General features: G+C 40.9%; 1 protein-coding gene across 1 annotated transcript in view; it reads right to left on the bottom strand.

Annotated features, from left to right (window-relative positions):
* TAFA4 (TAFA chemokine like family member 4) overlaps positions 1 to 22,207 on the bottom strand; it is a 40,096-nt gene extending 17,889 nt beyond the window's left edge. Inside the window, exons 1-2 of the mRNA XM_053953838.1 lie at positions 22,128 to 22,207; positions 19,038 to 19,153 (exon numbers count right to left, since the gene is read on the bottom strand). Of these exons, the coding sequence (XP_053809813.1) occupies positions 19,038 to 19,153; positions 22,128 to 22,207 (196 nt within the window). The remainder of the gene's footprint in view (positions 1 to 19,037; positions 19,154 to 22,127) is intronic.
* Between the last annotated feature and the right edge of the window lie 2,436 nt (positions 22,208 to 24,643).

The following is a 24,643-nucleotide window of genomic DNA, read 5'->3' as shown; positions in this document are numbered from 1 at the left end:
TACATAAGTTTTAGGTATAATTAACTTAAATATCAAGTACCTGAAATATCAATAGTAAAATCTCAGACCACCAACACCCTCCTTTAGTTAAAAGGCTGCCCTTTTTCGCTCCTCTTGAAACCTATTGAGCCTGTGAGCCAGGGTGGATTTGTTCCCAGTGTGCCCTGGCTTCACATTTATTCTTTCACACAGACAAGGCACTGAGAGCACTGAATTGCCACCTGTGGGTATCTTTTACAAGCAACTGAACAGCAGGGTGTGTCAAAAGAAGAACTGAGCTCCCTTCCTACTGAGAACCATTCCACTTTTCAGTTTGTACTCATTAAATTGCACTAACTATTAGACATGAAATCAGGCAACAAACCTGACATCTATTTGCAATGGTCTAGGGAAAAACCAGCATTATTTCTCCTTCAGGAATGCATTTTGCTCTCTAAAATTAAAAGGTGCAGTCTTTTGAAAATCATAACTCATTTCCCCTTTTATTTCTTCAAAATCATTGACATTTCATCAGGAACTTCAGTAATATATTGTTATTCAAAAAGCACTGAAGTTGGGTAAGAGAGAATAGATTTCTATTTCTTCTAACACTCCTGTCAGTTCAAACCAGAAGGATTTTTTTTTTTTTGTTAACTTTTTACATGTCCATCAAATTTCAGAAAAAATTCCAGTCAGTAGAGAAGAAAAATCTGTTAATCTAGACCCCATTAAACCTGAAAATACTGCAAGTGAAGAAATTGACATATTTGTGCATTAAACACCTTGTCAAAATTGGGACTACCCTCTTTAAAAGAGTTTCTCACCTCATACTTCTCCTTCCTAGCATTATGAGAGCAGAGCTGTGACTGATCATGATTCACAGCTTAAAGCACAGGTGAGTTTCACATGGGAGGTGGATGGAAATTACCAGGATGAATAGATTCTGAGTTAGAGATCCAGCATGCTGCCTGTCCAACACACTTTGTTAGCTTCTGAGTGATTTTAAGCATCTGTATAGGGGTGGATTATTCGGTAGTTCATGTTTTATGGCACACAGACCACTTATGGGGAGTCTGTTAGAAGTGGAAAAGAGCTTTGTTTGCAGGATTCTGTAAATGGTTTGCTCAGATACCTTCACAATGGAAGGTGCTGCTTTCATGGGGGCTGAGCAAGGACCCTTTCCTCTCAGCTGACACCTCAGAGCACACAGCAACATGGAAAGTGATGAATTAAAGTACTGAGAGACAATCCTGGAGCAGGGAGTGACCATTTCTAGCTAGAGGCAGAGAGAAAACACAGGATCTGTTGCTTTCAGTAAGCAGTCAGACCTGGGTGTAAAGGTAAATGCAACGTGGTTTGTGTCTTGTCTTCAGAAGTACTGAACCAAGACAGGCAATTAGCCAAAATGAGAATGGACTCAGTGAAACAATTTGTTATTTGTTTATTATTCACTAACATCTGATAGAGACTCCACAGAAACAAAATCCCTTCCTGGAGGTCTTTGCCTTGCTTAGAACTCATTACCCCAGAGACTGGAGATATCACTGATGCTATTTTAATCCACTAAGCTGCTGTTGCTTAGCTATGTGGCAATTCTTATAAAACTCTGCTCTGCACAAAGCAAAACCTTCTCTCTCCTGGCAAGAAGTCCTTGAACTTGAAGGTTTGAATCTCTAGCAAGTCAGACTGTGGCAAAATGACTAGTCATAATAGCAGTGCAGGATAATGCCTTACATTTCCAAATTTTAGGTTTTGCTGTACTGTATTAGTGCACATCCAGCAGCTCTTGTCACCAATAATTACTATCCCACAGCAACTACACTAAAGTACCCACCAATTAACTAATTTCATTTTGACAGTTTTAGAAGCAGAAGAGGAGAAATATTGATGTCTCCGAAGCACAGTCAGCAGCTGACACACATCTTCTTTCTATCCAAAGGAGCTGCTGTCAAATGAATTGCTTAAAAAGGTATTTGAGGTGGTTCTACAGAATACAGCAAGGATGCACTGCAGAGCCTCCTGCAAGTATTAATTCTTGGGGTGCTATTAAGATTGGTACAAATGAAAAATACTCCTTGCTGGCAAGAAATGACAACTTGAGAAAAGTAGTATTTATAGACGGACAGTGTTTTAAAGGCTGAATGAGTTTTTAGAATAGACATTTCTTCTAAGAAATAAAGCAAATCTTGACTTTTTCAGCAATATGCACTAAATATTTAATAAGGGATCCTGGAGCTCAGGAAGGTTTAAGACACTGTGTCAGAATATTGAACTAATAAGCTCCTCCAGAAAGCCTCTAAATACGTATAGTTAAACATTACCTAGTTTATTTTAATTATTTAACACAGAGACTGAAGGAGGTTAATGTGACCCAGTGGACTTGTTTATGTTGAAAACTATTGCCTCTCCTTACTCAAAAATCTGCATGCTGAGCTGCATCAGAGCACAGAGCTACAAGGGAGCCATAAGGAATAGAGGTTTACAGCTGCCTGCTAACACCAGGATGGGAGTGTTTGCACCAGGGCTGTGCCTGCACAGAGACACAGCCCATAAACAAAGTCAGGCCCATTAATTTTATTTACATCACTTGGAAAACTAATATACTTAAGTTAGAGGTGTAGCTGAGAACACCCTGGATGATGGGGGATATTGCTCCTTTCCAAAATTCAGTTTTAGAAATATAAAAATCCCCATAATTTACTCTCCAGTTCACAAATCCTGATAGCTAGTGGTCTTTTCTTCAGACTATGGATGATACTTCACCTGTATCTTCAGCCTGGTCATCCAGCTACAACAGGAGAGAAAGCTGCCTTCACTAAGCCACAGAAAACAAAAAAATAACTCAAACCACCCTAGAAAATTCAAGTGATAGAGGATAGGTACTAAGTAGTATGGACAGAAAGCCAGCTTTGCATACAAAAATGAGATGAGGGAAAGTCAACTATCCATGGCCCCCACCAAGGAAGGGGGGAATAATCCAGTTTTAAGAAATGCCAGCTAAGACCAAGTGTATTCACCTGGATACCTCTTCTATAGGAAGACTAAAAGCTAGTCTTGCATAAGTAAAAGGCCTGAATTTCATTTTAACTGGGTGTCTTCTTTATCAAAAGAAATCTTGTTCAACATTTGTTTTCATTTGTCCTTGGGAATGCCAGCACAAGCTGAGGCTTATGTTCCTTCTTGCACATGAAATGCAGAATCATCCATCCCCTGCACAGCATAAGAGCCAATGAACAACATGGCTTAGCTCTGCAATGTCTCTGCTTCAGAGAAATGCTCAGAGCCATCATTGTGATTCTATAAACTGGTATTTTTAAATAAAGGTTGATGAAGACTAAGGAGAAAAGTGACTGAGAGCAGAAGACAGTGGATCCTTAGAGGATCAGCTGGCAGAAGGAAGGCATTGGAGTTGACTGTGCTAATGGAGTCACACGCATGTATTCTCAGAAGAGAACATAAAATGAAAATTTTGCATATGTGTTTCCTAGAAACAAAGAATCCTCTGTGCTAGAGCAATCCTATCAGCAGATCCAGGCACAAAGCTCTGTGCTGCTCTACCTTTGGAGATCTACTGGCAGAATCCTGCCCAAAAGGATGGCGACCCCTCTTTCAGCTTCACAAGAGACCTGCTCCTCCACCTCCACCCTTTCTGACCACCAGCACCCTCCAGGAGGTTATAACCATGACTGTGTTTTGTTTCTAATTCATTGTTCTGCTTGAGTAAAAGGTGTGGTATTTTTCAACCTTCACAATTCCACAGCTATTCAGTTTCCAGTATTTAAATAAGTTGGGGATTGTGCTTTGGAGCTTTGCCCTCTAGAAAAACAAAACTTCATGAAAATTACTGATCTCACAGTAAAAACAGCCTGGTTTTCAAACAAAGCCGAGGTAAAACAATGCAAAAGCTCCAAGTAACATCAAAATCATCTTCAATCGCCTAAAAATCTCAGTACTGGGGAAATCAATGGGGCAGAAACTCATCCACACAAAAAAGAATATAATAATTAGTGATTCAAATGTTTTATCTGAGAGTGAGCCCAGGGGGTACCAGAGTCTTTTTTAACCCCAGTCCTGAATAAAAATAGCACGCTTAAGTCTTAATTTTGTTGCCTTATTTTTCCTTTTCTGCAGGAATTTCATTAGTGCTTTCCTTTAAAGCTCTCCCAAAACTCAGTTATGTGCCTGGAGAGATTTTAAAGGAAAAGTTCTTACTCATTTGGCATCTCCCTCCAGCTCTAATTACAAGGTACAGATTAAAAATACAAATTAGTTCTATCATTGCATCCTTGGCCTTTTGGGAAAAAAAAAAAAGGGAAAAACCCCAAAAACACACACAACAAAATCATAAGCAAAACTCCAAGGGAAAAAAAAAAAACAGTGAACCATCCAACCTAAGGTAAAATGTTAAAGTCAAGCAGCTTGTACTGGAAGAGAGGGGAAGAAAAGATGAAGTCAAATTTTAAAAAAATTTCAGTGCAAAGCTTACATGCCTGTGGCAGTCTTGCTTGAGTACAAAGTTGTGCAGCATGCAGGTGACATAATTAGGTCACTGGGGGCAAGACTTCTTAGAACTATTATATAAAGAAATCCATAAAAGTTCTCAAATTACACACCTTCAGGTTTCAAGAAGGTTTAAAACAGCAACTCTGCAAGCAACCTGGTATAAGTCCTTCCTGGCAGTACAAAGCATTGCAGTTATATGATCTGGCTAACTAGTTGCTTTCCATCATTATTCTATTCTCAGCTTGCAGTTATTTATGGGATCCTGCTAAACATATTTTATAATTTGTCACTGAACACAAAACAGCATTAAAGAAATTAAAGGTGAGCTACTATTGGTGTTTCCCTGTCATTTGAGGATGAGGAATGACATTGTTCATGTAACAAATGTGAGTAATAAGAGACTTTTCAGGTGGGATTTTCAGAAGAGTCTTAAGGGAACACTGAAAACAATGACCTTTCCTGTTCAGCATTTGCTGATGATATCTAATGCATGATATCTCAAAGGGATGGTATCTAATAATCAGAATCTAGTGGAACAGAAACCAACAGAAACCTGAGAACAGCACAGGCAGTGCTGGGAGGGATGGACCCTGGTGGGTGTTTGGGTCACAGTCTGCACTGGCACAACCTCTGCTGGCCCAGCACTCTCAAAAATTATTGGGGAGTCAGTGACAGGTGGAGGCACTGTAAAATATCATCTCTCCTGCTCCTTTAGAACTTTCAGTCCTTCAGGGCTAAGAAGTGTTTGAAATTCAAGGTGAGCACATGGTTCCTCTTTAGGAAAGCTTTGTGAAATACAGAGCCTCACTAAACTCAGCAAACCACAGAAATCTCCTGATCTCTGCAGCAGTCCCAGCTCCATTTACTTTGAGGTATTTCATAATTAATTCAGAACATGCTGGACTGTTGAATTGACAAATATAATAAGAGCAAATTGAAATGTAACGAACTAAAGAGAAGAAATCACATTCTTATCACCTGCAGCCAATCCCAACACTTGGAACAAGACACTCACGTCAGGATGAACTTAACTGCAGCCTGTCTATACCACTGTCACAAGTGCATAAATCATCTCTTGATTAAACTGTATCATTTCATAATGAATGTGCAGGACCAAATCCCTGTGCACTTCTAAGATGTGCCCTTAAAACTTCCAAAGTTCCCTAAAACTCCCCAGTTTCATATGGATTATTATATGTGTCTGCCAGCTAGAGCTGTTCTGTCCTCTCCATGGATATTCCATCTTCTGTCACCTGGAGCATGCACAGCACTCTCCCACAGGGCCAGGCACAGACCTAGATTAATAATGCTAATGAAATATCTTCCCTAGATGGCACAATTAACCTAAACTAAGGTATCTCTTTATTTTTAAAAAATTCTCCTTTAAAGCAATTTTTCCTTTCGGCTTTTAAGCCAACCAGATAAATCCAACAGCTGGGAGAGTCATGTAAATCAAACAGCCCCAATAGTGCAGCATCAGATAATGCATTCAGGCAGTGCTGGTGTTGATAAGTTTGAAACAGTTTTGTGTCACTGTATCTGCAAGCAAGTTCAGAAGGAGGTGAACAAGTTGCCAAAATCTTGTTTCATTCGAAGATGAAGGGCTATAAAAGAGGTCACGTCTGTACCAGCTCCAAGCTTGCATTTTTTTTTCCAAATAGCAATTTTCCTCACTTCATTGTCTCCATATTCTTGCCTAAAACCATCATAAAGACCTGTGGCTGGGATTAAGTCTCTTCTACATATCCAAAAGGAAATACCGTGGATTTACTGTTAATAATTCAGCATTTATAGCACTGCTGTTCTAGGGAAATAGTCTGTTCTGATCTCATATTTCCTGCTTGCAACAAACAGCACTATCTTTATTGCAACCACTTAATGTCATATTCACACCCTAGTAAACACAAGCATTTTCTCTTAAACTTAGAACCACCTCCAAAGAAAGCAGGTGTGATCTAAAATAAAGATTTGTACAATCAAGGATCTCTCTTCAACATGAGAAAGTCCCACAAAAATTAAAATTCAAATGATAGTAATATTTTGGGTATCTAGGTAGAACCTGAACTGCAATCAACAAAACAAAGCTTTTTAGTTTTTAACATCTGGTCTCCTGAAACTAAATGTTGAGAGTCAATGCATTTCTTTAAATTGTTCTTGGCTCATTAGTAAATACTGTAGCTGACAGCAAGGTATTTTCTCTCACAGTACAGAGTCCACACATGAATAGCTAAAAAATGCAGCAGTGACACTGAGGTGAACTGCCCACACTTTCATCCTAATAGATTGTTAGCCTTGGAGCTGAGTTGGATCTCATTTAAATACTAGCACACACATAAAATATTGCAGGTCTGAGCACTCAGCATAAAATTGTGACATCTGGTTATTAAACATTTAGTTATTATGTACCTTTATAACATAAATGCTAAACATCTTGACTCTATATGAGATGTTGTTACAAATTTTAAGAAATATAATTTACATTTTAAATAGACTCTGAAATTCGGATACTGCTGCTAACATGAGGATACTAACATGAGGAGTGTGGGGCTGCTTAAGGTCAAACCTAATTACAAAGCCTGCTAAGATGAGGATCATTTTTTAAGCAGTGCGAAATTAAATTATTTGTCAGCGTTATCAGGCAGTAAATACCTGCCTGTTTTAATTGCTGTTTATACAGCCTAATAAAACTTGGAAAGGAAACACTCAGGCTTAATTTCATTTCCCTTCCCAAGTCCAGATCTGCCTGAGAAGCAGCGGGCTGGGCTGGTCCTGGCTGCAGTGTGACCACACCAGGGACACGTCCCCTTCTCGCTGCCTGACCTGGCCCCTGCTCTTGGAAAATCTGGAACAGCAGCACACGGGCTTGGACACTGAGCAAACTGAAGACCGAGCTGTGCCTCTCCTGGACACACAGAGGCAAATAAAAGATTAAGTAGGGAGAAAATCCCGTGGAAATCTGGGAGAATACGTTCCAAGTGGGAGCGTGGCACTGCTCAGCCAGACCCTGTGGCTGTCGCGCTGCTGCCATCCAGCGGGGCTCAGCACAGGGACCGAGCAGAGGATGGAGAACGAGCCACGGGCACAGGGATGCTCCTTCTGCACCTCGTGGCAATGCCCAGCAAGGCTAAGGTTTGCAGGGAAAGTAAAATAAAGCAGGCGTGAAGAAGAAGCCTTTGTAAGAGTCTGCTCCTTCTGCATGAGGACAAAAGAGGCGCCTCCTGCCTGGACTTGCTCCTGGTGCTGCCTGAGAAATCACTCCATGGACTCGATCCACTTCGACCCTGCAGCTCTTCAGCTGGTTTAAGATGCTGAAGCTGAGAGAGGATTGGTGACTCAGCTTTGTAACATGCAGGATCTTATCTATCTTACACCAGCACAAATCCCAAGTCTTCAGATCTAGAATTTCATTGTGTTTAAAATGGAGGTTCAGCACATACCTTGTATAAACTCTCTTGAAAAATCCTACTGGCTGTTAATCTGCTGCGATAGGTATCTAAATATCTTGTTAAATCTAACTTTAAAAGCCTGTATCTGCCTTGTTTCAGTACTTGGGAGCTCAGAATACATGTAGAGCAAAATGAGACTTTGATATTCTGCTATCTACTTATCATCTCCTCAAAGATAACAGAGGGGCTAAGAATTTGTAAATGATAGCATAACATTTTCATTATCAACATCATTACTTGTGGATGATGAAGCAAAGACAGTGACAAGAATTGAAAGCCAACCCAAATTGTTAGGGTACCGTCTACAGAGCAATTTATGAAGAAGATAAATTTCTGATGCGAATAGGATGCTACAACAAGACATCAATGGCACAAACTCCTCTAAATCAAGGAGAATGGGAAGGAAGTAGGGGGAAAGTTGGCTGACTTGGGACCAGGAAAGAGGAAAAGACAAAGCTTTCCTCAGCAGTTTAGCTGCACAATCAGTGCTCTGCTCTGTGAGACTCTGAGATGCTGTTGAGACAGAGAAACAAGTGTCAGTCTCTGTATTTTTCATACCTTCATATTTCCTGTCAAATTGCTACAAGAAACATAAAGTGATCATTTGTCCACTTTTAATTTAACTCCTCTTTAAATCCCACTACACAGAATTCTTCCAAAGAGCAGCAGTGGTGTAGCAGTCAACAAAGAAGGGGATGATGCTTTATTTTTGGTGTATGGGGGGAAACAGGTGAACTGTGACTGATAAACACTTAGCAGTACCTGATATTCAACTACACCACTGGCAGAATGGGAGAATCATAATCCACATTTCATCTGGTTTGATTATCTTGGGGGGGGTTGTAACAGTTTGAAAGCCTGACATGTTGTCCTCCCTGTACAGTCAACCTCCCAGAAAAGCAGGAGCACATCCAGAACTCCTCCACTCTCCAGAAAGTCCTGAATGCTACAAAAATCACTCTACTGGAGTCACAGGCAAAAGCCAGGGCTGCCCTGTGATTACAGGCTGTACATTGCACCAGGCTCCAAGTCAGCTTTTACAGAGAATCTGCAAGGGTATCTGCTTTGATTTGCTGCCATATGTTCAGTTCAGCTCTGTCTGAGCGAGACACCCAGCCCAGGGCACTCCCAGTAAATAACTTCAGAGGACTCATTTGGGATAGTTGTGTTCTGGCAGTAAAGAGATATCCTTGATTTGCCTCTATACCAAAACACAATAAATTCATTTACCCGTTTAAAAAGTTAACTGGGGCATTAAAGCCCTGGTAATTCACACATCCCTATAAACAAGACTTGCACAGCACCTAACATGAAGAATAAACTCAGCTTTGTACATTCCTACCATGTTACTTCTCAAATGCATTTTAAACTTTAGCACTTGTTTGGATACAGGACCACAGACTTAACTGAAAATGTACAATATATTATTTGATTCTACCCAAGAGGTCATGTAATCATTAGTGCAGACCTATTTATCTCCATCTCATCTCATCATTCAGAAATTTAAATGTGATTTTTCAATTTCAGTTGAATTTCAGGCCTATCAAGTGCACAATGACATCATGAGATCCTGTCTCCACTGAAAGGGATTTCTGCCTTTCTTCTTCCTGGAAGACTCACATCCTGTTCACTCTATCATGCAGGCCATTCACAAAGCAGACAGCTTAAGTCATCAAATTTATGCAAAAAAAGACTAAGTAACTCTCATTGCCCCAGAGAGCACTTTGCAATTAGATTTTTACACACAGTCCTACTGAAGCACAGTGTTTATCCTTGTGATTTTCATACCAATTCCTTTTTGTATTCAGAATTATTTTGTTTAATGCTTTATTTACAGTGTGTTATAACATCATTGACCCCTTCTCTGCTGGAGGCCAGTACATGCTGCCCCTCAGCTCCAGGAACCTTGGTGTCACCTGTGCTTCACTCTGCATGAAACGAGGGTCAGCCAATGGGTACACAAGGCCTGTGTCCTTAACCTCTCACCTCACTCACCTGACACACAAGGACCCCATTTCTTCTCTCCCTGTCCCCCACAGCCAAGTAGCAAACCAGTCTCTAATCACCATGCTAATATAAGAGCAGTGGCAATTAGCAATATCCTCTCAGTACAACCATCTGCTGAGGCTGCCACAAAGCAGACATCTTTCCTCTGCTCGTCCCCTGACTGAATTCATCATTGCACAACAGGCAGTTTCCCCTTGGTCAGGGAGTGACCCTGCTGATAATATTTGTCATCTAACAGATCTCAGACTGAAAGGTCACGTCATATTTCACCAAAAAAATATAGTGAGCAAAACCAAGTAAATAAGAATAAATGTCCTTTCTTTGCAGTGCCTTTTGACCAACTCAGCTAACATCCTCTGGACTGAGAAATGCTGGAAATAAGTTTGGGAAGGAGCTCTCCAGTCACTTGCCAGCTCTGACAGGTGGTACCTGTGCTGGCCAGCACAGAGCAGTGATGGTATTTAAGTGTGTTGTTCACATAAATCACAGCCCAGCCACCAAGTCCCAGGCAGGATAATCTAAACCTGACCCCTGGCTCAGTTCTGCACCTGAGACCCATTGGCTCCCAAGACATGGAAGTGTTCACCATGCACAAAAGTGTTTCATCCCCCATCTCTTAAATGAGAATAATCACACTTCCTTTGTAAAGCAGGTCATGTTGCTGACAAACACCTTATATGGCTTTGATTTGGCTGCCAGAGAAGAGATCACTGTTTATTTAGGCTGCAGAATTTGGGGCAAGGACCCTTCTGGGTTTTGGAGAGAAAATAGAAAAAATGCTGAGTCACCTTTATTCCCTGAATAACTGGTCCTTCTGCAGCCATAGTTCTTTTTAATGCTGCTTTGATGCTGTTCTGGCTACAGCCAGAAGAAAAATGGAAATGATTTTGCAAAAAACCCTACTCAGGTTTTGGGTTTGATCCAGAATTCAGTCAATCCAAATCCCTTGACACCAGGGAAGGGTCAGGAAAATTCTTTCAAGTCACTGCTGGATTAGATTTGTTGCCCCAGAAGAGGACATGTTTTCAGAGTAAACTCTCTTTTCTCTCTGGCTTGGCACAAAATACCATGTGATGCAGCCTGATAAAAGGATGCTTCATTACATTAGCATTGCAGAGTTATTTGTCAGTTGCACACTAATTATCTTGGCTCCTCATTTGGGGACTGTGGCATCCCTTGCAGTAAATTGTATTTTGCTGAGGGCAGCAATTTTACTCAATTTCTAAAGAATGTCAACACAAAGTTGTGGGGTCTTTTGTATTTCCAAATAAAATAGTAAAAATAGTGTGTGGTGAGGGGAGAAAAATAGCCCATCTGTCACAGTATTTCTGAATGAAATATCAAACTATTGCTTTTTTTCTATATAATTCAAACAACATTGAACATAGATCTGATAATAAAACTCATTATATTGTCTTCATATTTCTGAAACCTTGGAAGAGGAACAAAGGCTGAAAAATTAACTCTATGCAAATAAATTATTAAACTCTATTGTCAGCAGCCATTCCTAAAAACAGACAACAGAATTGGACACCCAACCAAGCAAGTGATAATCCTTGCAGAGCAATCAGACTTTTTTTTAACAATATGCATTTAGAAACACAGAAAATAAAATTATCAGCTACATTTTTTTCCTCAGTGACACAACACTACTAACTCTAATAGAGTGCATGTAGAGAACAGCAAGGACCTCTTTCTCCATTCAAACTCTTTTAGATGAGAAATTCCAGTTGACTCAGTTTTGGTTGGGTTGGTTTGTTTGGGTTTTTTGTTGTTGTTTTTGGTTTGCTTTATTTTTTCCATCTGGAAGAACACCAGCATCTGCTGAAAGGGTTCACTGGACAGAAATCATTAGCATAGCCACAATTCATGCCAGACACTCATGTTGCTGGGGAGAGTTAAGCCAGCTGACATCATATGCTCTTTTCTCAAGTTATATTCTGACTTGATTTTAATATTTTCAATCAATTATGTTTTCTAAAGACAAATCTGAGAAAATTTAGTAACAAGTGTCAGTGCTGACACACAGTCTTAAGATCTTCCTGTTTGATGTCCTCTGAAAAGGGCACCTCCTCCACATGGCAAGTCAGGAGAGATTTCGTGTCCCTTTCAGAGACAATCCAGGACACCACAAACAAGGAAGGTCAGTGTCTGCTCTCTATCAGCCTTATTTCCTGTTATGAAGAAGGAAATATCCTGAGAAAAGAAAGGAAGCTGTAGAAGATGGGAGATACACAGCACAAAAGATACTTTAAGGTTTTACACCCAACCTGAAAATAAAATGAACCCAAAAGACTACTTTGGTACATTTTGATTTTTGCTTTACAATCACAGTTTTGTTTTTGCTATCAGGCAAAACCAGCCAACGTGATGCAGCACCCTACAAACAGCTGTTAACACACTCCAGGTCTGCTAAACACAGAGCCTGCCATTCCACCCCAGCTAATTTGTGTCTGTTTGTGCAAAAAAAGACATCAAAAGAAATCTGCTTATTCCAAAATATTCACTGCATCTTAAGATGCTACTCGAAGGAAATACAGGTATAAAACAGAACTGGTATCAGGAGGATGCAAGCAGGAAATAAAGCTAAGAGAAATCTTGCCTCATGCTTACCTGGTCATTATTTCTCAAAATAGCAACATATATCAGAAGACTACTGACCATTCATGGACTGCAAGGCATATGTATGATATCCATAAGGAGAAAAAATTGGTAGAAATAAAAAAAAAAGAAAGAAAGAAAGAAAGGCAGGCCAATCAGTAAGCAACAGAACTGTTGATTCTAGAATTTTTCACTCATAACTTTTGGCATTTCTGGAGGTATTGTTAAAGATTGCCACCCTTGAAGATAATGAATGTCAGGTGTAGCTTCCATCTCCAGTGCGATGAGGAGAGATTACCCTGCTGAAGCCTACAAGACATCTTTAATCTCCTGCTTTAGAATCCATTGTCTGCTATCAGTTGTCACTCTCCTGAAGGAATGCAAGAATGCTGCCAAACACTGAAAAACAGCTGCAGCAAAGGGCTACCAGCAGCAATCCCGAGGTGCTCTGCCAACAAAACACTTAAATGTTAGTTAAAAAAAAAAAAATCCATCTCCAGGTTCTTCTATTATTAATTAAACATCACCTGGTTTCCAAGAAGTGCTTGCTCAAAGATGTCCTTGAAAGCAGGAACATCAACACCATAAACTTTCAAGGTTAAAGTCGAGGGGCAGCTCTCTGGAGGGGAGAGCACCGTGCTTGGCACGAGATCAGAGCCGGGCACTTGGAGTCTGAGTGGATCAGGCACAGGTGGGGCATGTTGGATGCTACAGCCAAGGATGACAACAGATTTCCTGCTCTTAAATACAAGGTGAACATTTTGGACCCACCCACGGCCAGGTGTGGGCAAGTGAAAGCCACCACAGAGAGTCTGCCCTAGGCAGCCTCTGAACCACCCTTCATCAGGTAGCACAGACAAAACCAGACAGTCTAAACTGCTAGCCATTTCCATGGACATTTGTTCAAGCCTGTGCAGCCACCCATTTGGGATGAAAGGCCTTACAATTACACTGAAATGGGACTTTAGGTTTGGGGCAGGCTCTGCACTGCTGTCACAATCAATGGAACTGGAGGCTGTGGCAATGCAGCCCAGCCACTGAGCACAGACGTGGGGATCAATAGAAGAACAGGCCCTAAAACAGTTTCCATCCTTCAAAATGGCAGTGATTTGCCAGTGGTGAATTCTGTGAGTGACTGCTTTAAGCTTTAATAAAATCATAACTATGAAGTTTAACTTTTCTGCTGAGACGCATCCGGAGTGGGCTGGAAACTAAATGACAGAAGAATCAAACTCCCACTTCAGTGGGGTCAGGACTTCATCTTAGGCAGGTCTTTTAATCATTTCAGAGCAAGAAACTCGATGCAAGTCCTTTTCATCTCAATCTCTTGCCTTCATCACTCTGGCATCCATCCTCCCAAGGACTCAGCATGCTGACCTCCATGGAAACCCAGAACAGAGCTTTTTGTTGCACCACTTCACTTAGTGAACACCAAGGACAAGATCTTTTCCATTCTATTTGTGGATTCACACTTATGTAACCATTTCTGTCTCACACTAGCATAAGACAATCCGTTTGCAATGTAATATTTTTTTCTGTTATCCGATCTAAGTTTGGGAGAAGTAGATTTAAAAGAAAAGACACAGTGAAAAGAAAGCTTTTTAGTTAGAGTTTTGGTCAATGGAATATGAAGATTATAATTTACAGCATGTGGCAGTCATGTAAAAAAAAAATTATTGTATCAATGTAAAATGAATAAAATAAAGACAATATTTTCACAAGCTTTCCCCTATGGCTGTAAAATAAGGTTACTTTGGTTTTTTTCACTGCAGGAAAGAGTTTGGTATCAGCCTCCTGCTTGACAGTTTGACAAACTGGGCTTGACCATTTGTATTAAATGAGACTCTCTCCTTTTTATTACAGAATTTCCACACCCCCTTTTGAAACAATGACATTTGATACATCAACCTGCACATTTACTAGTTTGTAATTCTCCCCTTCCCACCCATCAGCTCCCACAAATACACAAATCTTTCCATATGCAATCACATTCCACACAGTTAAAGTGTGCATTCTTGGAAAATTACACCAGAAGCTACATTTTTCCCCTATTAAAAAAAAAAAAAAAATCAACACTGAATTGTTACTTACTGGTAGCATAGCTATGCATCTAATTTGAAGGCATTGTCAAAGTCTGCCATATATATCAAAATCTCTCATTGTTATTTAAGGAAAAAATGTAAAGGAAAATAAATATTTCTTATGCTTTTTTCTCCTCAAAAATAAGTACTCCAGCAAACTTCACACAGAGAATTCTGCTCCTTTTTGTCTTAAAGGGAACCTATTTCTCAAGTGAATTGCCTTCCCTACCTTATTACTTGAAGAGATTACAGTCAGGGTTGTATATTGTAGCTACCCTATATTTAGAAGCTGGGTAATAAACCACATAAACAGCACACTGAATAAAACATTAAGACATAAAAAGAGTTAAATAGAACAAAGGGCTAAAGCTTATTGTGCAGTAACCATGTCTGACCCGTGGAAATACAAAGGACTCATAATTCTAGTTAGCAAAATGCAGAGTTGGGATTTAAATCAGGAGGAAGCCGGTGCTGGAGCCCCTTCCACAGCCTTGCAGGGCCCTCTGGTGGAAACGGGAATCCATCTCATAAAAACGATGCTCCAACCCCAAAATAAAGGGAGAACAAGCAGCATGGGTTTTCCCTATTTTGTTGAAAGCAGCAATATTTCTAATATAAAGCTGCATTTTTCAGCTCTCCTTTAAGGAGATTAAATCCTGGAGGCTGTGTAAGAAAAGAATTTTTCCTCTGACTCCAGTGGGAACAGAGTCTGTCCATAAAGCCCTGAAAGTAGAGAAAAGAAGTCCTTAAAGTTGTTGAAAACTGCAGTTGATGTGGAACATTCTGCCTAAAAATTTAGACCCTTCAGCAAAGCTGGAAGCATTGCAGGTGAGCATCATCACGTAAAACAGTCTCAAAAAAGCCAGGCTGCACCAGCAATTCATGGCAGAGACTGCTCAGCTGGCTGTGCCAGCTCAGGGTCTGCAGGGCCAGCCCTCACATGAGCTGACCTGACAAAATGTCTTTTCAATGCTTCTTCATTTGTGACTTAGAGCAGTGAGGTGGAAACAAACCTTTTCTGGCACTAAATGTATGTTCTTTCATCCAGCACAGCATGGAATTGATCATTATATTGGTATTAGGTACTCAAGAGCCTGAAATACTGCCCATTTTTGAAAAAAAAAAAGTAGTAAAATTGGTGCTTATGCTTCCCTTAGTTATTGTCAGGGCAAAAGAGAAACTCTTCAGAAGGGTATTCACAGCAACAAAGTCTCATGAATATTCTCATGTTTCTTCTCCACACAGATATACAAGGAGGCTGCTAAAATAACCTGCACAAGCAGCATCTTCAATGATCTAATGGTGATGAGAAGGAAAATTCCACCTCTGCCTTTTGCCTCTGTCAGTCAGGGCAATTACTGTTCCAGTGAAAAACAGGCTGCAGCCTCCAAGCTGGATTCAAGATCCAAACTGCCCCAAAGCAAGGCAGGATTGGCTTGCAGGATTGACCTCTCCTCTGACAGGTATTTAAGGGGATATTTGTGATTAATATTTCACAGAGCAAAACAAAGAACCAGGTCTGTCTTACACTTCATTACAGGGAAGATGCTTCCATTGTGGGAGGGATTTCTCAATGCCATTCTCTCCCACTTTTCAGGAACAGGATAGGTTGGGTCCATAAGATCCAGTCTCTGTGCCTGCCTGAATAGGGCAGACAGCTGACAAATGTAATTTTTTTTCAGGCACCATCTAGCATGACCTAGGTCAATAATTGTCTTTTCCCAGACTAGGCTCCTTTAAAATGGCAGTATTTTGAAAAGAAGAAGTTGATTCCCACTTTTCATCTTAAATTCTCTTGTCTACTCTTAGTTAATAAAGTTTCTTAGGTGTAGTGAGTACACATTTATTTAAAAGTGCTAATGATGTCAAGCCCATCACTTGAAGCACACTGATTGCCAGGAGCAGACACAACCTGTTCTTAAAAACCAGCTCCTCTCAAAGCATCCTGGGTCCCTCATGCCTCCCAGCTCAGCAGGTACCTGTCAGGTGGCAGCTGCTGGACCTAAAGGACAAAGCCTTTGCTGAACCCAAGGCTTGGATTCATCCCTCTAATGTGCTTCAGGACATTTTACTTTGAAAAATGGGAATGCTGCCTACTGACTGCAAAAATTTTATCTCCATTGCTCCCCAAGAACATGTTAATTTGTATGAAATAAATGAGGCTAATTATTTGCTTTCCACAAAGCAGGCTCTGCTAAAAGCTCTGAATTATTTGTTTGTCTGATGAACAAGGCAGCACCTTGCTCACATAATAGATTCCATCAGAGATTTGATTATCCATTAGAAGGCAAATCTATGTGTTGTGTCAGGCAGCAAAGATAAGATGAGGCTGGGAAACACAGGCCCCTCGAGGACAGACCCCTAAAGCCTCTCTGGTGCCAAGAGTCAGATGTAGGGAGCTGGAGAATCAAAAATGGGATCACTGCTTCATCTACCACGTGGAATCAAAGTGGGATGGGGGTCACTTCAGTGTGCAAAGGAGGGAAAAATCACATTTGGGGAAGAACAGGACAGCATAGTCTAAAAAATGTACATGAAGACTCCAGCTTCAAGGGTGTCCATTTGAAAACCAGCTCCACAGTTGGACCAAGCTATTGATGAGGAGCAGAACCTTCTTTTAGCTCATCAGATAAATCAGAGCACACAAATGGGCTTAAAGTCAAGCAACTTGACTGTTTTTGTGGTACCTCTTTGATAGGGTGGAAAGAGTTCTTGGTGTCAATTTATGGTTTGCTCACAAGCATTCTGAAATTCTATGTAAAAAACATGGTCATGATTTACAGAATACACTGTGTTCATCATACAAACCCACAACACAAGATCACTGCTGCCTTATTGTAGGTATTTCCCTTAGGTACTCAGGCAAAGTGAATCTTGAAAGGACAAAAATAACATGTCTTCTGACAAGACCACTCCCCAAATAACAAAAGCTGCAGAAGGCTCTTCTCCAGGTTTTTCTGTAGAGCCAGCTCTGAAATGCTCTGTTATTAACTTGTGATTGTGCACAGACCCCCTTCCTCGTGGAAGGGATACAACTAATTCCCAGAACAAAGCTGCATTAGGGGTCATCCTCCACCACTGCATTCACTGGGATCACTCCCCAGGCTTTTGCCTCACAATGCAGTTACTCTCCATAAACTTGGCTGTATTTTACAGCAAACGTGAGTGCTGCACAGCCAGGGGAAGCAGAGCTGGTGATGGGGGAAGGCAAGGAGGAGGTTTTGTAGCTCTCAGAGACACAGCAGCTATGTGCAGGTCAATCAGTCCTGCTTGCCAGTTCTGAAGATATTTTGGTGAGCTCAGGAGGAGCCTTCAGCTCCTGCCTAGACAACCACTGGAAGCAGCCAGGAAAGAGATCAATAGTTTGTCTCTTCTGGAGGATGGAGCCTCTCCCAAATGCATCCTCACTTCCCAGCCCTGAGGGGAGTGGATGCCAACATTAGACCTGGACCCACAAGAGCCTGGCTCAGAGCTAAGAACATTGCATATGGATTTGAGGAGTAACACCTGATTTAAGAACAGGGTCACATCACAGAGAGTAACACTTGCAGAAATCCCCAAGCCAGCATGAAGCTGAGTATGGTGCTGAGAACAGACCCATTGTGGGGTTTGCAGCCAGACTTTTGGCCTCTCCTGAAAAGCAGCACTGACAGGGGCTGTTCGAAGTTAAAGTGGGATCAAAGGTGGCACAGTCTTAGCACAGCTATCCCATTTTATTTAGGGCTTGCACGGATACCTTGGCATTAGCACTGGCACATCGTTTTCTGCTTTCAAGATGATGCCTACATGATCCTACCAGTGATGTTGTTACAAAAATCCAGGCTGGAAGTCAATCCAGCTTGTTCTGAGCTTTTTCTGGCATTTATAATATGATAACACATCATGCCTGGTAGGTATTTCCCTACTACAATTGTGCATCCCCTTAAATGTCAGTTAGGAAAAGAAGGAGAGTATCAGAGGCTGATCTAAGCACAGGTCAGAATTTGTGTCAGTCAGTGAAAGAAGTGGCTAACATGAGTCTGAGGGCTTCGATTTATTGCCCACCAGAGCAAATGATACCACTGTAAAGTCAGTTGATAACAACAGGATTAAGAGGGTGAAGATAAAGATACATCTCAGAATGTTTTTGGATAAGGATAAAAATTACACAAACAAATGCCAAAGTCCTAGCAGTCATCAAGTCACTCCAAAAACCCCCTGGTGAGCTTCAGTACATAAATAACTAGAGAAAAGCCATAAAAACTTACAATAACTCTTTTTTTTTTTTTCCTTGTTGGTGGTGTATTTTTAACCTATTGCACTGATTATAACATGCTGTCAACAGCCTCATCAATTATCCATTGCTAGAAAGTGGGCTCTAACATGCTGCAAGTGGTATTAATTGGTCTCAGTAGCACATAATGAGTTTAAAAGCTCCTACCTGTGTGCCCCCGGGGATGGTGACTAGAGGCGGACAACAATTTACAGCAGACCATTAACACATAGACCAGAAAGAGCCAGTCAGACAGAAGCATTGATTTGGCACAGAATCTCATCCTGGAGGCAGAAAAGGAAGCAGTTGAGTGAAAGAACAATGCGAGTAGGGAATAACATAAAAACGATGTGGGGAAGGAAAAGCTAAAAGAATAACTAATGTGGCTTATTGCAAGGCAAACACTCACAAAATCATATTTATTACTTGGTTGAGATCAATTCTTTGTTAAGGACATGTTATAATTAGAAGCAACGTCTAGCACACATCACATTGCCCACAAACACGTGTTTATAATAACACATTATGACTGCAAAACAGTTCCATGAATCTGAGATAAGGGATGGGTTTTTTTGTCTTTTATTAAGACCCACCCACATTCAAATTTAAACATACATATTTATGAGTTGTACTATTATTTTTAACTGCATCTCCCCCAGTGGCAGAAAAAAAAAAAAAGTCATTTTTACTTAACACTTCTCAGGACTTATTTACTAAAGCTACCAACTCCCCTGTAGCCATGCACAGGACTTGGCTGGGTGTCCCAAACACACAATATTTGGGAGATTTCCTGGAGATCAGCTAATTTGCTGAGGGTAAAACACTCATGAAGCAGCACCTCAGTCAAACATGCAAGGACTCACTTCTCTGCTAGGGTGTGGGAAACTGCATTTCAGAAAACATTTGCTCTAAAGAAGGTGTTGTTACTCTTATTCATGTTATTCTTAGAACTAAGATCCCAAATCCTCCATAATTTTTCTGCAAATATCTACAATTAAATCCCTCAATAGCTTATGTTATGCCATTCATCATATAGAAAGGGAATCTAATCACCTTTTTAAACTGAGTTATGATGATTTATTGCTTGCATGATACATAAATGGGCATTATGTACTTGAACCCTTAGATACTGTGTTCCACAATTTCAGCAAATTCTGCAAGTAGGAATACATCAAATTAATTAAAGGCAATTTATAGATTTGCATAAATTGAACCAAATACTGTTTTCATGGCAGTGACGTTAGTCTGCAGTTAATCAGCACACTGGGATTTGGGCAAGCCTATCATGAGTTTATTTGCACCAAAATGTCCTTTGGGAACTGCTCTTCCTCTGCAGATTCCAGTTATGAGTCTTCCAAGTATTTTCTAAAAAAGTTTATCTGTATATCTTGAAAAAAACTGAGACTACTCAGCTAATCCAATGTTCAAGTGCTAAAGAGACAAATTTAAAAAAAGATATCCCCAGCAACACATGCCTTAAACAGCCCTACTGTCACAACCAGGTGACACACTTGGATGGTGCTTAAATTTGATAAACATCTACCAATGAACAAAACCAGAGGCCATGTTTTCTCACTGAAAATTGCTCACACAATTTCCCTTTTCACACTTTGCAGAACAATATTTTTTCTCTAATTGCAAATGTTGATAAAACCCAAACAAATAAAAACTGTACTTATTAATATCAAAAGTTAAGAGACCAGAAGCCTGCTGCATGTGAATATATTTTAGCAACAAATTCTGGTTTACACCGTAGAAAGAAATACAGTGGTGCAAACCCCAGCACCTTCAGCCTACAATATTTTTTAAAATTACATTAATATTGCAAAAAAAAAAAAAAAACAGCTCACCATATCTACAGATTTCAGAGAATTAAAATTTTATGTAAAGAAGCCACACTTTAAGCACTGATTTGGCAAGAGGGTACCTTTTCTGGCTTTAACAAGATGCTCTGTTTTGACCCCAATATGTTTCGATGCTGTACACAGGAACAAACACCCTGATGGCCTTTTACAGCTGTATATGGGAGACTCCTGTGAGAGTGAAGCCCAGAAGATGAAGATATCACTGCTCCTCACCCACCCTGTAAGTCCCCTCTTCTGGAGCTCTCCCAGGCTAATTCAGAGTAGCTGAACCAAAGTCACCTCTTGCATGCAGCTGAACCACATAATGTCACTGCAGCTAATGGGATTGAGTCACTGTGAAACCAGCATAAATGTCACTATTGCTGTTGGTCTAGTATTATCCTAAGAAAACTGTCTGGTAAGTTCTAAAATCAGTGTACCATTTCAGATTTTGGTCACCCAAGCCTTTCCCAGGTGACTGAGCCTTTTTTTGTTGTTGTTTTTAGGAGAGAGATGAATTTAACCTTAGTTTTCTTGGCCTCTCCATGAGAAACACACAGGTTACAGCTCATGAATAGAATGTCATCATCTGCTCAGCTTCCAATCCAATCCTTCTGTTGCTCTAAATGCAAACACTCAGATCTCATCCAAGTATCAGTGGGTACCCCCAGCTCTGGTGTCACTCTGATGTATCACCATGAAACCTTCCTCCAGGTTTCCTGGATTTAACCTGTGGAATTAAATACCCCCAGGCATTCTGAACATGCCATTTCTGGTGGGAGTTGGTGGAAGGGGCAGGTGTGATGATGGACAGGTCCCAAATCATGCATCATGTGCTCAACAGCTGCTCTTTCAGCACTTTAGTGGACCCAGGTGTTCCCACCATTCCCAGAGCAGCAGCAAAACTGGTCCCAGTGGAAATGGTCTTGTACTAACCTATTTTCAAAAGTATTCCCAGCTGAGTTGGACTCTTTTGAAACATTAAACAAGGAATGTGAAACCAGGGCTCAGCAGGTTAACAGGATAACCTCACCCCAGTGTAAGAGCATTCAGTTCCAGGAATAAGTGTATCACTACAAAGCATCCACTCGGTCATGTCCAAACTGAAAGGCTGCTAAAAGCATCCAGTACCATCCAAATGATACATCTGCAGATTTTAGTCTGCCTTGCAGGTAGACAGGACACAAGTTTTCAGCCTGCTAATGTAAAGAAATACAAGAGGATCTTTGAAAAGGCAGAGAAAAAATGAAATTTGGCAGACAGATGCAGCAAGGGGTGCCGAGCCCTTCAGCGCCAGTGAGCTGCTGCTTTCAGAAATGTCAAGCCTTCATTCTCTATTGGATTCAAGTGGATATTGTTGCTAACCAGAACAGAGAATCTTCAGTGTCATTTGAAAGATAAAAAGTGCTCTTACCTTGGGGACTTTGCAAGAATTTTGCTCCAGTCAAACACAATTATTTCAGTGTGTTTTTCATAGTTATTCCAGATTCCCATTTGCAGCAGCAAATAAGCCTTTCTGCATCTCAGAATTTTTCCTTCACTTCGGGGACCTAGAAAGAAAGCCACATTACACTGCAATTAACGTCTGCAAAGGTGCTGTAAAATACATCTTTGTTACCAAAATCTTAGTTTCACAGTGCCATCTACAGTGCAATCCGGGGCAAAAGGCAGCAGTTGTATTTCTCTTTTCTCTCTGAGTGCACAGAGAAGCTGTGGTGAGGCAACCCTGAAGTATCACTACATTAACCAAAGGCAGAGTTTGCTGTACTAGGGGCTGCAAACAGAATGCGTGCAGCTCACTGGGGTCTCACCACCACGTGCCCTCTCTCCACCCAACTGCTGGGAAAGCTGTGAGGTCTAAGGCTGCACCACAGTGCAAACACATTTCCACATGGTTCCATGAAGCCTCCAACAGTTTGAAGCAGAGATTATTAAAGATAGTGGGGAAAATCTGTCACTGTCTTCATAAAGATTTGGCCAGGCCCTGGAGCCTGCCTCAGCAGAGAGGGTCACATCCACAGGAGTGTGTCTGGGATTATGCATTATTGCACTCTGACCCTGCTGCCTCTCCTCCCTTCCAGCATCAGCTCTCACACCTACAGCCCACCTGGTAAGTTCTAAGATCAGTGTACCATTTCAGATTTTGGTCATCCAAATATTTTCTTTTTCTTTTTTTTTTTTTTAAGGAGAGTAAGGAGAGAGCTGAATTTAACCTTAGTTTTCTTGGCCTCTCTGTGAGAAACACACAGGTTACGGCTCATGCTGTAACCCAGGAGTTACACTTTGAAATCTCCACATGGAAACACTTTTACAGCAGCTCTGACACATGCTCTGCAGAATAAGGAGCTCAAGCACTCCATTTTATAGACACTCAGGCCTCTTTGCTTTTGCTGTTTATATTTGTTCTCTCACTTTCATCCCTGGGCACAACTTGACCTTCTGCTACTGAAAACACGACACAGAGCAATTTGTGAGAGTAATAATAATGTGGTCTTCACCTAGACAGCGATCACAACAACCTTTTCTCATCTTACCCAGCATTCTTTTCATTTCTCTCCTCCTTTGCTCAATTAGAAATTTGCTTTTAAGAAACACAAAATTACAGCACCAGACTGGAGGGCAGAGCACATCTAGGGTCATAAAAGCACAGAGGCAGACACCTTTCAGTAGCTCAGGACAGGAAAGCCCCTGGCTCAACACGCTCACAGAATCACAGAACCTTCCAATCACAGGTTGGAAGGGACCTTAAAGCTCATCTTGTTCCAAACCATGGGCAAGGACACCTTCCACTGGACCAGGCTGCTCAAAGCCCCATCCAACCTGGCCTTAACAGTTCCTTTTTGTTCAGAATGCCATGAGAAAATAGAGTAATTGCTGGAATTAAAGAGGGGCCAGGCCAGCAATCTATAATTAATCAGATTTTATTCTCTTCACTTTCCAAGGTGGAGTTCCAGGGTGAGCCAAAATCAGCAGTTCTATCAAATCAGCAGTGGCTATCAAAACAAAACGTGGGCAAAGAGTTGTCTTAAGAAAAAGCACTACCATCCTGCATTAATCCTGTCTTCCACAAATATACATAAAATAAAAAATAAAACAACAGTGTGCCTCAAAAGACCTATTAAGAAGAAGCAAACAAACAGGATTTTCAATATTGCATTGACTGACTGAAATGGTTATGTGGTACATTTTTACCCATTTCATAATAGGACAGGTAGATAAATACATTCTTACAGTGCTCTTGTAGAAATCAATACTGCAATACACTAACTTGGGTTTTAGTGCTTATCTGTTCCATAATTTTTATTAGAGAGGAAAATAAAACCCCGTGCAGATGCAGGTAAATACAAACATCAGTGTAACCTGTTCTGTAAACACGTGTTAAACACTGGTAAAAGGCAAAGGCAGTATTGATTAGTCCAACTCATTCTAATTAAGTGGATGCAGCAGAAGTGACAGATGATACATCCACCCGCATATCTCCAGGCTTTCTGATGCCTTCCAGGCAGTGATATTTCTTTAAAAAATAGAGTTGTATTAGGGGAGATTAAGGCAAACTCCTGAAACCAGCTTCAGCTGGTTTATGTCAATAGAGGAGACAGATCAGAACAGAAACAAGAGGCTCACCTGGTTAATAACTGTAAAAGGAATTCCAGGCTTTTCATGGCAAAAGCATGCTTTGTGTGTGTGTTGTGAACAGTGGGTTTAACTGCTGGCCCCTGTCTTGTCTCAGGGTGACACATTACTTTGGAAACAGAGCTGCTTGTTTGTTTTTATACAATGAGCTCTGGCCAGTGAGCAGCTGAACCCCACCTCCATCTCCAGCAAAGATATAGAAAAGAGGGACTGGGAGAGGGGAAGGGCCCCATTTTCAGTATTTATGCATGGACTGGCCACGAGCAACTCCTGCTTTGCACAGAGTTCCCCAGAGGC

Source organism: Vidua chalybeata, chromosome 12, assembly GCF_026979565.1.
Source record: "Vidua chalybeata isolate OUT-0048 chromosome 12, bVidCha1 merged haplotype, whole genome shotgun sequence".
In the NCBI taxonomy this organism is placed as follows: Eukaryota; Metazoa; Chordata; class Aves; order Passeriformes; family Viduidae; genus Vidua; species Vidua chalybeata.
This window is presented reverse-complemented; position numbering and strand designations above follow the sequence as displayed.